Raw genomic sequence first — 15,276 nt, forward strand, 5'->3', positions numbered from 1 at the left:
CTCCAGCGATATTTCCAACACACAACGGATCAGATTTGGAGGTAATAAGACACCGTGTGTGCCTTCATGGACGACATCCTCGTGTCAGCACAACCATGGAGAGCAACCTGGTAGTGCTGGACAAAGTGATGTCAAAGGCTGGAGAAATACGGAGTGAGAATGAAACGCAAGCAAGTGTGAGTTTTCCTCAGGACTCAGTGGAGATCTTCGGATACAAGATTGATGCACAAGGCCCTGCAACCCACCAACAGCAAGGTGGAAAGCATGTAACCGCACCAGCACCCACAAATATCTCAGAGCTGAGGTCATTTTGTGGGGCTCCTGAACTATTACGGAAAGTTGTGGCAAACTTGTCACATTGTTCATCCGCTTCACAACTGCTGCAGCGATACAAAGTGGAATTGGTCCCCGCAATGCGAAGAAGCATTCAAGACTTGCACAGCGTCTGCTAAGAGCAAGTGGCTTGCCCACTACAGACACAGAGATGAGCTGAAGACTCGCAGTGTGATGCATCTCCATAACGGAGTAAGGAGCCCGTCCATCTTACATGTTTCTATCGTCAGTGAAAAACACCCTATTTGCATTTGCAATCACGGACTCTGTCACCAAGTGAGAAAAAATTATGCTCAATTGAGAGGAAGCCCTGAAGCCTAATATTCGGAGTGAAGAAGTTTTCACAAATACCTGTCGGAAGGAAGTTCCAACTGCTGACAGATCCCACAAGCTCTGTTGGCCATCCTTGGACCAAAAATCAGCTATACCAAACCCTTGCCTGCACTTTCGATGCAACGTTGGGCTCTGATATTGTTAGCGACTACGACTACAGAATTTGGGACGTACCCAGACGATCCAGTGATCACGCAAATGCAGTATGGCACTATCAAAGACTACAATGACATAGAACGTGACTTCCGACAGTGAAGATGATAGAGGCAGTCTGTCCAGATCTCTCTCTTATTGACAGAACTGCCCAATATCTGCTTCAGACATAGCAGTAGGAAACAAGGAAAGATCCAGTGCTTTCCAAGGTCTTTGGACTTCAACATTAGGATGGTTGGCCAAACTTCGTAATGACGATTAACCTTCGTCCATTCCATCGACACAAGAAAGGACCAGTTGTCACTGATCAAGGAGGGTGTTCTGTGGGGATCAAGGGTGGTGGTACACTCACATTCAGAAGGAGACTGCTATCTGACCTGCATGAGGACATCAGGGCATCACTCGAATGAAAGCACTCGCATCGCAGTTATGCTGGGTGGCCTGGACGGATCAGGACATTCACCAGCATGTAGGGCCACTGCTCACCTGTGAAGCTGTTCGCAACAAGCCTGCCTGCTGCACCTCTTCATCCATGGTCCTGGGCTGCGATCACCTTGGGACGCATCCATGTGGATTACGCCGAGATTGACAAGCAACATTTCCTTGTTGTCGTCGATGTCCATTCCAAGTGGATGGAAGTGTTCCCTACTCAACTGACCACAGCTGAGAAGACCATCAATCTTCTCAGACACCTGTTCGCATCCTTTGGGACTAGTCAAGGAGCTCGTATCGGACAATGGCCCTCCTTTCACGTCAAAAGATTTTGAAATGTTTCTCAAGAACAATGGAGTAAGGCACATCCTGTCACCACCTTACCATCCGGCATCAAACGGAGCAGCGGAGAGAGCCGTGCAAACCTTTAGAAGGCCTGGACTAGACTCGAGGTTCAGTCTGTGCCCACCCACCAAAGGCTTCCGCGGTTCCTGTTTACTTACGTAACACACCACACACAGTAACGGAATGTACACCAGCTGAACTGTTTCTGAAACGCCAACACGTACCCGCCTGCATTGTTGAAACCAGACTTTCAAGCACTGTGACAAAGCACCAGCTACAGCAGAAGAAAGCTCATGACAGACACTCAAAGACTGTCAGAGAATTCAAAGAGGGAGAGAGGGTGATGGTACGTGATTTCAGACACCCCAAGAGCCTGTGGAACTCAGGTGTGATCTTGCAACGCAAAGGACCTTTGACTTACCAAGTCCAAATTGGTCATCGCTAGGTCAACGTTCATGTGGATCATCTGCTACGGTCCAACGCCCCAGCAGAGACACGCCGAGAGAACAATAACGACCCCCAGGACTATTCTCCTGACTGTGGACGTACGGGAGAGACAGAGCCTGACCTTCCACCCGAACCTGGCCCACCACCGGAAGCCAGGAGGAGCGGAAATATCCTATTCGACAGCGAAGGGCACCTCAAAAGCTTGACCTGTGAGTTGAACTGTTTAAGGTAACAGACGTAAACAAAACAAACACTTTAATATGTCCTAGATAAAAGGAAAGAAAAAGGACATTACCTGGGTTAGTTATTAGGAACAAAACTCCATCTTCGGGGCAGAATAATCCCCTGGATTTGTGCTGGGCTCTGAAAAGTCTGCTTCAACCCAGTAGTTGAAAAATGTTAAGAATGCATTGTTCAGATATTGCATTAGTAGTTCCCTAACATATTTACCTTGTTCTCTGGGAGTTAAAAACTATGGGGGAGGAGTGTAGTATCTGGGATCTACATCTGTTTATATTAGTTACTATACTGTTACTAAGCGGTGATGTATTACGACAGTGTTACGTTACTACACCTAATAGGAAATGCACATGCGCACTAGTGTGCCCGGGAACTGTAGAGCACGAGAGGTTTTGACTAAACGAAAACTAACTGTACTCCCGTCTCCTGCCTGGTCATTTCTCCACAACACAAATATTACACTTAACAGCACTATCAACAGGGCAGGTCCTACAGGCCTCAGTTTTGTCATACCTGGACTACTGTTCAGTCGTGTGATCAGGTACCACAAAAAAGGACTCGCAATTGGCTCAGAAGAGGGCAGCACAGCTGGCCCTTAAAAGTACACGGAGAGCTAACATTAATGATATGCATGTCAATCTCTCATGGCTAAAGTGGAAGAGAGATTGACTTCCTCATTACTTGTTTTTGTAAGAGGTGTTGACAAGCTGAATGTACCGAGCTGTCTGTTTAAATACTAGCACACAGCTCGGACACCCATGCATACCCCACAAGACATGCCACCAGAGGTCTCTTCACAGTCCCCAACTCCAGAACAGACTATGGGAGGTGCACAGTACTACATAGAGCCATGACTACATGGAACTCTATTCCACATCAAGTAACTGATGCAAGCAGTAGAATCAGATTTAAAAACAGATAAAAAAATACCTTATGTAACAGCTGTAACTGTGAAGCAACACAAACATTGGCATAGACAATGCACACGCACACGCGCACACACACACACAACACACACACACACACACACACACACACACCACACACACCACACACACACACACACACACACACACACACACACACACACACACACACACACACACACACACACACACACACACACACACACACACACCACACACACACAAAATAACATATGCACTATATGGATTTAAGTACTGTAGATATTTGGTAGTGGTGGAGTAGGGGCCTGAGGGCACACAGTGTGTTGTGAAATCTGTGAAGGTATTGTCATGTTTTTAAAATTGTATAAACTGCCTTAATTTTGCTGGACCCCAGGAAGAGCTTTGGCAGCAGTTAATGGGGATCCATAATAAATACAATACAATACCATTTTTAGCAAAATGCTTGAATCTCACATTTCTGAGCTACTGGAGTAACTTTTTTTTTTTTTTTACTAGAGGTAGAAGTTATCAAATCAAAATAAAATAAAATTTGATTGGTCACATACAGATTAGCAGATGTTATTGCGGGTGTAGCGAAATGCTTGTGTTTCTAGCTCCAACAGTGCAGTAACATCTAACAAGTAATATCTAACAATTTCACAACAATACACACAGATTTAAAGTAAAGGAATGGAATTAAGAATATATACATATTTAGATGAGCAATGTCAGAGTGGCATAGACTAAAATACAGTAGAATAGAATACAGTACATACATAATTATTAAAGTGACTAGTGTTCCAATTGTTAAAGTGGCCAGTGATTTCAAGTTTATGTATATAGGGCAGCAGCCTGTAAGGTGCTAATGATGGCATTTAACAGTCTGATGGCCTTGAGACAGAAGCTGTTTCAGTCTCTCTGTCCCAGCTTTGATGCACCTGTACTGACCTTGCCTTCTGGATGATAGCGGGGTGAACGGACAGTGGATCYGGTGGTTGTTGTCCTTGATGATCTTTTTGGCCTTCCTATGACATTTGTGATACAGCCCAACAGGATGCTCTCTATTGTGCATCTGTAAAAGTTTGTGAGGGTTTTAGGTGCCGAGCCAAATTTCTTCTGCCTCCTGAGGTTGAAGAGCCGCTGTTGTGCCTTCTTCACCACACTGTCTGTGTGGGTGGACCATTTCAGTTTGTCAGTGATGTGTACGCCGAGGAAGCTTTCCACCTTCTCCACTGCGGTCTCGTCGATGTGGATAGGGGGGTGCTCCAGACCCGGACTCGGGCATGGCTAACCATGGAGATCCCTCCAATCTTCACCGAATTAGATAAATGTGCTTTTAGTTTAAAGTTGGTGGAGTTGGTGCCTCTAGGGAAATTCAGGCGGATGTTAGAGGGCCTTTTTACTGTTTTGCTTTTTGTGTTTTGTGTCTGCTTTTCATGTATTGTGTAATTGATGTGTATATAGATACCGTATGTACAGTATAGTGTTTTTTTTATTTTTATGTATTCATGCAGGGCTCATCTGCGAAAGAGACTGTGGTCCCAGCATGACTCCCTGATTAAATTAAGGTTAAATAAAAAATACATTTAAAAGGGGGGGTGGGTCCTCCTGTGTCCTGGTGTCTTGTAACAGACAGGGTTGATCTGTCTGTCACAATCGAGAGCTAAGTTTATCATTGCCAGAGAGGCACTACTACCAGGGACTGTCTAGGAGATCCTGCCTCTCTTTACTGCTGCCTGGGATTTTGCTCTCTCTTGGGGCTAATATTCACTTCACTCAAGCTACTTTTTAGTTTTTTTCCTGAGTACTTTGGGTAAGGGGGAAGGTTACGAAGATGCAGTCCTGCGCCAGGTGTGGGTTTGTGGTGTACCCAGCGGAGAAGATCAATTGTATTGATCAGGTAAGAAAGAGTTACTCCCATACTTTACCTCTAGCTGGATTTCACCTCTATATCTGACATGGTATTGTTGTCTTTTTTTTAAAGCCCATAACCATGTGTGTGAGGTGTATCATTTTGTTTCAAAGTAGACTTGTTTAAGACTACCAAGAATCACTCTGTGACCCTTATTTAGCCTTCTGAAAGGTTCAGGCAAAGAATGAATTTAACATATTTATCATCTGATTGCTATTGCTCCTTCATAGTTCATAATGTCAAAGTGGCATGCTTTGCGTATTCAAGGACAGTTGAGCAACATTGTGAGCAAGTATATGTTTAAAATCGCAGTCTCTTGGTCCATGATATCAGACTGATCCATTTAGGTCAATTAAAAGCACTCTTCACTGTGTTTCTTTACGATATTGGAGTCATAATTCCTAGATCAGAACTCAGGATTTTATGTGTGTAACACACTTGTGTTTTTTCCCCTTCTCTCAGAACTGGCACAAAGCATGCTTTCACTGCGACGTCTGTAAAATGGTGCTCACAGCCAAGAACTTTGTTAGCCACAAGAAGCGGCCATACTGCTCTGTGTAAGTAGAAATGTGTTATTTCACTTTCTTACTGATGTTCCTTTCACTGTTTAGGGCATTTATAGGGATAGTTGAGTTGAGTTTATTTTATTTTTACAGGGACAGTGCACATTAATCAACGTTTCAGTAAAAGTGCCGGTTTTAGCCAGCCGGCTAATTTTCAACCACAGTCCCTGGGCAGGTTATTAGAGTTCCCTCCAAAATAAAAGTTTGTTAAGCGTTTTCAGACGTCAAAAGTGGTCTCGCCACCGGTGTAGATACAGCCCTATGCCTCAATCCCAAATTAATGGGGAAATTAGGCACTGAATGAAATGAGGAAGTTGGTTGGATGATAGTACTTTAAAGTACTATGATTGTTGTCATTTGAGTCATTCCACCAAAAAAACGTTTGATTTCAACATTCTGTCATAAAGAGCACATGTTCAACTTTATATAGTAAAAAATTACAATTCTAGCCTGTCTATCTACGGGTCAAAGGGTTGACATAAGCTTGAACTACTCCGTTTTCCACCCCGAAACACTAGTAAATGCCCAAAAAGTATAGAACCATCTCACCTGCTTTTACATTATGATTTGACGATTTATTCAATGTATCTTTTGAAAAAATATTTGAATAGGAATAGTTTCACCATATCAAAACAGTTCACGTAACAGGGTTGGCCTTAAAATGAGGGACAGACATATGTGAATCACTAATCACATGAAATACATAATAATCTACACAAATGACTTTCTCAAAACAACAAAAATAACTAGGGCTTTACAATGATGTTGAGAAATCTTGTGGTTAATCTTGTGCCAAAATGCTTTATTCATATAAAAAATAGAATTTATTGAATTCTCCATGTGGTCTATTTTAAAGGGCACTTCATTTAATGTAACCGGCTTTTAAAATGCAATATTGGTGCACAATATTAAAGTATGCAGAAGGCAGTCATTTTGTTCAACGACCCATTCAGTATCTTTAGCGTTTTGCTCCCATGTCACTGGAATTGTATTTGTAAATGGCTACGAGTATGGACTAAACCAAAAGTGAGATTCTTAAAAATTCTCAAGATGCGTTGATGATGACCTCTCACCTTTAATCCCTCAGACACAATCCGAGAAACAATATGTTCACCAGTGTCTATGAGACCCCCATCAATGCCAAGAAGCAAGCCATTGCCAGCAGTGAGGTGAGTAAGCAATGATGTCACACCAGCATGCAGCAAAAGTCCCCGTTACTGGGTCTAGATGCATCAGGAATCAAGAAGTTGTTTCTTAGACTTCGCATGCAGGACCTTGTATTCTACTTCAACATGGCGATTGAACTTGACATGTGTGTGTCATTATTCTAGAATAGCCGTTTGAAGCAGCTCCCCCCTCCACACAAGTGACAGTGGAACTTAGGTGTGCTGGGCTTGAAATTACTCAATGACTCTCGCCGCACATTTCACATGAGTTAGTCATTCACTGTAGTCATCATGCATGGTATTGTGGAAGTACGATTACATGAGTACACTGTTGTACACACAGCAATGTGGCATTGTGAATAATGATATTCCTTCTGATTGTTATGGCTCACGAGTTGATACATAGATAGACATAGATAGACACCATGGATGATGTTGGTTGGGTAATGTAGTGAAGCATCTTACCCAGTCGTGCCACTCACTCCACAACAACTTGAGCTGAGCGCAGAATTGTAAAGGATATCACACCACTTGCTTAGTGAGTACTGCCTCTTCCTGATTTGGCTCATACCGAYGCTCGAAACAAGAACCTCTGCTTCACAAACACACGTGACCGCCCTCCTGAAGCATATTACCCAGCTGCACCACCAAAAAGCTAGCTATTCAACAGCGCAGGTGGAGACACTTCAGGCTGAGGAGTGAGTTTCACAGATCCCAATCTGCTACAGAAGCAAGAAAGTGTTTGTCGTAATTTTGAAAAAACTGCTATCCAGTAATGAAGCTAATTTCAATGTATTGTATTCCCATACTTGACCGAAACCAGAGACAGCAGTATGCAGATTAGTTTATTTTTGTTTTTTATAACCTGTATAACCTGTATTCTTGCAGTGAAGGAAGAAATATGTTTTTGACCTACTGGTATCCCTGGCTATCATATTTGATTTAGTAGGGCTCAATGATCCTAAACAGTCATTTTGATAGAATTGAGAACGCTTAACCTGCATTATGCTGTTCTAAACAGAAGGGGTTTCTCCTTTATACTGGTGTCCTCTTTTTGTTCCAGAATAAAACAACCAGTTACTAAAAAGAGCGACATGTAGCCACTGCATTTTTCCTGCTGTGGAAATTTCAAAGTGTAGAGGCTACAAATAGTGTGTTCACATGGAGCCAACATGATATAGGCAAATAAACTGTACATTTATTATGCTTGTAAAAGAGAAATGCAGTTTTCCCCTCTTTATGAAAGAAAGAGAGTCGTAAAGCCTGGTTTTAGCAGAGCTTTGGACCCATGTTGACACATAGGTTTGGAATGGTGTGCGTGACTATCTATTCCTGTGGCTGTGACAGAGACATGGCACCCCTTGCTGCCCCAGTTTATGTTTCAGTAGGTTAAAATTATACCTTCAGGAAAACAGCCTCTCCTCGCCTCCTCTCCAACAACCTCAGCACTCCACCTGTCCCTGTCTGTCTGTATGTCTAGTCTGAATGTCTGTCTGGCACTCAGTCTCCCTTCAGCTTTTTTTGCCTTTGTTAGTCATAGAATATTGCCATGGCTAACATTCCTGCTAGCAAGACTATATTGAGTAAAATAAACTCAGCAAAAAAAGAAACGTCCTCTCACTGTCAACTGTGTTTATTTTCAGCAAACTTAACGTGTAAATATTTGTATGAACATAACAAGATTCAACAACTGAGACATAAACTGAACAAGTTCCACAGACATGTGACTAACAAAAATGTAATAATGTGTCCCTGAACAAAGGGAGGGTCAAAATCAAAAGTAACAGTCAGTATCTGGTGTGGGAACCGATGCTTCAGTGTGTTAGATTACTGACAGTGCATCTCCTCCTGTCGACGGATTGGCCCCAATTTACCAGTTCTTGCTGTGAGAGTTTACCCCACTCTTCCACCAAGCACCTGCAAGTTCCCTGACATTTTTTGGAATGGCCCTGACCCTCACCTCTCGATCCAAACAGCGTCCAGAGACTGCTCAATGGGATTGAGATCGTGGCTCTTTGCTGCCATGGCAGAAACACTGACATTCCTGTCTTGCAGGAAATCACGCACAGAACAAGCAGTCAGCGCTGGTGGCATTGTCATGCTTGGAGGTCATGTCAGGATGAATGGATGACCACATGAGGAGGAGGATGTCTCCCTGTAATGCACAGCGTTGAGATTGCCTGCAATGACAACAAGCTCAGTCCGATGATGCTGTGACACACCGCCCCAGACCATGACGGAACCTCTCACCTCGATCCCGCTCCAGAATACAGGCCTCGGTGTAATGCTCATTCCTTTGACGATAAAAGACGAATCCGACCATCACCCCTGGTGAGACAAAACCGCGACTCTGTCAGTGAAAGACACTTTTTGCCGTCCTGTGTCTGGCCAGCGATGGTAGGTTCGTGCCCATAGGCGACGTGTTGCCAGGGATGTCTGGTGAGCACCTTCCTTACAACAGGCCTACAAGCCCTCAGTCCAGCCTCTCTCAGCCTATTGCGGACAGTCTGAGCACTGATGGAGTGATTCCTTGTGTAACTCGGCAGTTGTTGTTGCCATCCTGACCTGTTCCACAGAGGTGATGTTCGGAATGTACTGATCCTGTGCAGGTGTTTTACACTGTGTCGCCACTGCGAGGACAATCAGCTGTCCGTCCTGTTCTCCTGTAGCGCTGTCTTGGCGTCTCACAGTACAGACATTCGCAATTTATTGCCCTGGCCACTCTGCATCCTCATGCCTCCTTGCAGCATCCTACCGCACTGTTGTTTTCAGAGTCAGTAGAAAGGCCTCTTTATGTCCTAAGGTTTTTATAATCTGTGACTTAATTGCCTACCGTCTGTAAGCTGTTAGTGTCTTAACGACCGTTCCACAGTGCATGTTCATTAATGTTTATTGAACCAGCATGGGTGTCACCCCGCCTGACCTTTTTATTCTCGATTTTGTAGGTCAGGTGTGACTAGGGTGAAATCTATGTTTATATTTCTTTGTTGCGAGTATGGTTCCAATCAGAGGCAGCTGTCTATCGTTGTCTCTGATTGGGGATCATACTTAGGCAGCCCTTTTCCCACCTTCAGTTGTGGGATCTTGTCTTTTTTGTGTTGCATGTGTTGCACTCCTAGCTTTACGTTCGTTGAGTTGTTTATGTTTTTTGGTGGAGCATTAATTTTAAAGAAAAATGTACGCCTACCAAACGCATTGGCACCTTGGTCCTCATTTAACGACGGACGTAACAATGGAAAACAGTGTTTAAACCCTTTACAATGAAGATCTGTGAAGTTATTTGGATTTTTACGAATTATCTTGGAAAGACAGGGTCCTGAAAAAAGGACGTTTCTTTTTTTGCTGAGTTTATAAGGCTCTGGCAAYACCTATAATATTAGCACATTTTGCACCACCATACTTTACATGGCCCTTACACTGCGTACACATAGCTTATACATATAGATTAACACCTGTGGAACCAAATATTTTACCCACACACTATACACGTGCAAGGATTTCCTAAAATAGCTTTATTCAGTTCATCTTTCTGCTAAGGTTTCATTTTCCAGTTTTGTAATACCACTAGAGTATCATACATATCAGACCCACCAATTTTTTACAAAATAAGGTACTTAAACAATGGTTGGGTAACAATGGTTGGCGACCCGTCATTCAGGGCAGAGCCCCACCTGTTTTGAGCCCCAAATTGTTTTGGGGGGGCTTTCCTGTTTTGCATGTTATTTTGGTATTAATACGTGTCACATATCAGTTTGAAAACAATGTAAAAAAAAAATATATATAATTCAGTTAATAAAGCTGCTTGCAAACACTTTTTTGTTTTCTTGAGGAAGGCAGCTCCAAAATGTAAGTGTTTCAGCCTAGCTCAGTGCTTTCTGTGGTGGGGCAAGCCATTAGAAAATACGGACCGTCGCGCCGTGATTGGCTCAGGGTTCACTCATGGGGACACTACGTCACCGCCAAGTCTAAGGGTAGAGCTCGAAAATTCAAGCTCCTTGGGTGCTGCCATAGAGTTAAATGTGACCAACCGGCTCAAATCMGTCTTATATAGCAAAATTTGAAATTGTGTTTTTTACATTGGATAACAGTAGAGACTCAGAGCTACAAAATTGTATATCATACACTGCAGTTGAGGAAAATTGGGAAAGTAATTTTGCTTTGAAAGTTGATAAAATTGTWAACTCACTTTTGAGAAAATGGCCTTGAATGTTTTGGTACTACTACTGGAGCACCCTTTTTGTCTACACCCATTCAGCATAGTTCACACCCTCTTTAGCCCCACCCATCTCTTTAAGGGTTGATCTGAAACTGTGCTGTCAGATTGTCCGTTCGTAAATTCAGAGCMTTTCACTCTCGGAGTGTTCAGAGCACACACTGGACGCTCTGGTCGATGAGTAGGGTTGATCAGAACGTCCTGACCTCACAACGGCAGTCAAGCACCCATGATAACTGGTTAACATTGACTAGCTTGCTAGCTACTTCCAGACACAAATGAGAGAATACCCCACTCGGACAATTTTACTCGACCTAGCAGAGCTGGTTAGGCTGTTTTCATGTTATCCAGAGCATTGGTGACTGTAACTGTGCTGCTGGCAACAATTACGCTTTTTTCCAGACTTTTACTGACACCGGCCATAATCAACGGGTGTTGAGCTTTCGTAAATTCACCAGTTATTCTGCGCTCTGGCACACTCAGATGAGAGTCTTTTGTTAAGACATGTAGCTAGCTAAGTAAACAATGAACCATAATCCCAACTCATGACGTTACYACCCTGCATTAATCTGCAGGTAGCTAACCAYCCAGGTTCAATGTTAGCAAGCTAACATTAGGCTATAATTAGTCAAGCAAATMGCTCTGAGATACAAATAATGAGATCATACACGTAACGTTAGCTAGCGAGRCAGCCAGCTAACATTAGCTCGCTAGCTAACCGTACACTACCTTGAAATGAAAAGACTTCATGTCAAAATTAGAAATGTGTAATATCTGAAAATGGACAAAATGAACACCTACGTGAGAATGCTATTCATTGACTACAGCTCAGTGATCAACACCATAGTGTCTTCAAAGCTCATCACTAAGCTAAGAACCCTGGGACTAAACAACTCCCTCTGCAACTGGATGACACAACAGTGGTAGGCCTGATCACCGACAACAATGAGACAGCCTATAGGGAGGAGTCAGAGACCTGGCAGTGTGTTGCCAGGAAAACAACCTCTCCCTCAACGTGATCAAGACAAACGGGAGATGATCATGGACTACAGTAAAAGGAGGGCCGAGCACGCTCCCATTCTCATCAACAGGGCTGTAGTGGAGCCGGTTGAGAGCGTCAAGTTCCTTGGTGTTCACATCACCAACGAACTATCATGGTCTAAACACACCAAGACAGTCATGAAGAGGGCACGACAATGCCTATTTCCCCTCAAGAGACTGAAAAGATTTTGCATGGGTCCTCAGATCCTCAAAAAAATCTACAGCTGCACCATCGAGAGCATCCTGACTGGTTGCATCGCCGCCTGGTATGGCAACTGCTCAGCCTCCAACCGCAAGGCACTACAGAGGGTAGTGCGTATGGCCCTGTACATCACTGGGGCTAAGCTTTCTGCCATCCAGGACCTCTATACCAGACGGTGTCAGAGGAAGGCCCTAAAAATAGCCAAAGACTCCAGTCACCCTAGTCATAGACTGTTCTCTCTTCTACCGCATGGCAAGCAGTACCAGTGCGCCAAGTCTAGGTCCAAATGGCTTCTTAACAGCTTCTACCCCGAAGCCACAGCTAATCAAATGGCTACCGGAACTATTTGCAGCACGCACATATTTTTATGTTGTTGTTACTCTCTGTTTATTATCCATGCATAGTCACTTCACCTCTACCTACATATTACCTCAATTACCTCGACTAWCCTGTGCCCCCGCACATTGACTCTGTACCGGTACACCCTGTATATAGCCTCGCTACTGTTATTTTATTGTTGCTCCTTAATTATTTATTKTTCTTCTATTTTGTATATTATTAATACATGTTTTACTTCAGTTTATTTMAGTAAATAATTTCTTAAAACTTATTTTTCTTAACTGCATTGTTGGTTAAGGGCTTGTAAGTAAGCATTTCACTGTAAGGTCTACACCTGTTATATTCGGTGCATGTGACAAACAAAATGTGATTTCATTTGCTAACCTCACACCATTACAAATAACAGGGGAGGTTAGCATTTGGGGGTGGGGGGTATGATCTTTGTGCATCTTTCTCACTGATAATTATTCATGATTGATTCGTGATTATCCATTGTATCACGTTTCAGGTGTGACCCAGATGCAGACAGTGTCAAAGAAACAAAAGTGTATTTCTAAAACAGGGGCAGGCAAACGACAGGTCAAAGGCAGGGGTCAGTAATCCTTGAGAGGGTGCAAAGGGTCCAGAATGGCAGGCAGTCTCAGTGTCAGGGCAGGCAGGGGTCAATAATCCAGTAAGGTGGGGTAAGATACCGAACAGCAGGCAGACTCAGCGTCAGGGCAGGCAGAATGGTCAAAACCGGGAAGGACTAGAAAACAGGAGCAAGAAACAGGCAGGAGCAGGGGAACAAAACACTGGTAGGCTTCACGAACAAAACTAACTGGCAACAGACAAACAGAGAACACAGGTATAAATACACAGGGGATAATGGGGAAGATGGGCAACACCTGGAGGGGGGTGGAGACAAGCACAAAGACAGGTGAAACAGATCAGGGTGTGACACATAGCGTCTACATGAATGTACAAGTGTTCAGAAACATATTCTATTCTTACTTACAATAAAATTGACTCCAAAGACAGTATTCACCATTCGGTTCCTATTGGGKAAAACAAAACTCAACCAAAACAAACTGTTTTGGGAAGCACTACCTGAACAGTTAYCTAACTAACTCATTGATCCTGCTTTCTGGAACCACCCCCAATATAATGATAGTCCTTAGTTGATTCTGTGTGCATTGTGATTCAACAGCAGCACTATCAGGCTAAGTTTGAGGAGCAGCAGACCTACTCGTACTCAGGCACCATCACCAACCAGGAGATTGTGAGCGTGTCACAGGCCCAAAAGACCATCAGTGATGTGAGTATCTTCCTTATTTGTATAASAAACACAAGACCAAGTTTGAAGAGTAGATATAAAACATGATGAAATATAAAAGGGATTAATTTTGTATTGAATTTCAAAAAGGAACATAGGGAAACATAACACAAAAACACATGATAAAACGCATAACAGAACAAAATACTTTTGATGTACATTAAATTGTCTAAAATGGCCCCCGTGATTACTAAAAATGTAGTACAACTGCATTTGCCCTCCTATTAAACAAACTAAACATTTTAAGATTTTGCAATACAACGCAGGTACAGATGTACAGGTAGGTGCTAAATATAGATGAGTACAATATGTATTCGATCGTAAGTGGAGTACAAAAGGGGACATGAAGAAAAATGTACACAATTTACCTCTGTGGCTGACACCTCCCATATTCTACATGCTAAGACTGGAGGCTCCCTGGCCAGTGATGTAAGCACAGAACAACCAACCAACATGAAAACAACCCCCAGACAAACCTACACATACCTTTATCATAGTTATACACACACATCTCCCCACCCTGTCAAATTTGCCAATTTCAAATGGTTCAAAATATACACAGAAAACACGTAGCTATGGCATAAGAAACGTTCCTGTACTTGTTATTCAGTAGTGGTCTGACTGTGTTTGTGTCATAAAGTTTGGGGACATACTTTCTCCTTGATGACAGGTCAAATACACTGAGGAATATGAGCAGAGTAAAGGAAAAGGCAGCTTATCCACCATGATCACACCAGGATGCCAGATGTCCAAGAAAGCAAATACCTTGCACAGCAGCGTAAGTGCAACTCCCTCTATAGGGGCAGAACAGTACTTCGGGAGGCAGGTAGTGTTACCATAAAATAACCAGTTGATTTCAACTCATGACATTAGCTGTAATATTTATAAATGTTATCATTTCAGTGTTATAGCGTGTTATGAGGGGGCAAATAATACGTTAACATTTTTGTTTTTGTTTCTCTGTTATTCAGGTGGAGTACAATAAAGGAGAGGAGAAAGAGTCAAAATATACCTCCGTAGCCAAAACCCCTGAAGTACTTCTGGCCGAAAGCCAAGGACAGATCAAGGCATTTATTACAAACCCTACTCAATCTGATTTATGCTTTCCTCCAAATGCAATTCTGTCACCTTTCGTGTGTCCATGACGTAGTATTTTCCCTCCCAGTATGTCTACACTGAAGAGTATGAACAGCAGCTGGGTAAAGGCAGTTTCCCCGCCCATCTCACTCCTGGCTACCAAGTTTCAAAGAAAGCCACAGAGATGGCCAGTGGTGTGAGTAGAGGAGACACACACACACACCACCACACACACCACACACACCCCACACACACAC

General features: G+C 43.1%; 1 protein-coding gene across 1 annotated transcript in view; it reads left to right on the top strand.

The window, feature by feature from the left end:
• The first annotated feature begins 4,837 nt into the window (after nt 1-4,837).
• Nucleotides 4,838-15,276, top strand: part of nrap (nebulin-related anchoring protein) — a 115,924-nt gene continuing 105,485 nt past the window's right edge. Inside the window, 7 exon segments of the mRNA XM_024006142.2 lie at nt 4,838-5,091; nt 5,566-5,660; nt 6,754-6,835; nt 13,817-13,924; nt 14,613-14,720; nt 14,914-15,009; nt 15,108-15,215. Of these exon segments, the coding sequence (XP_023861910.1) occupies nt 5,026-5,091; nt 5,566-5,660; nt 6,754-6,835; nt 13,817-13,924; nt 14,613-14,720; nt 14,914-15,009; nt 15,108-15,215 (663 nt within the window). The 5' untranslated portion in view covers nt 4,838-5,025.

This window comes from Salvelinus sp. IW2-2015, linkage group LG17 (assembly GCF_002910315.2).
Source record: "Salvelinus sp. IW2-2015 linkage group LG17, ASM291031v2, whole genome shotgun sequence".
In the NCBI taxonomy this organism is placed as follows: Eukaryota; Metazoa; Chordata; class Actinopteri; order Salmoniformes; family Salmonidae; genus Salvelinus; species Salvelinus sp. IW2-2015.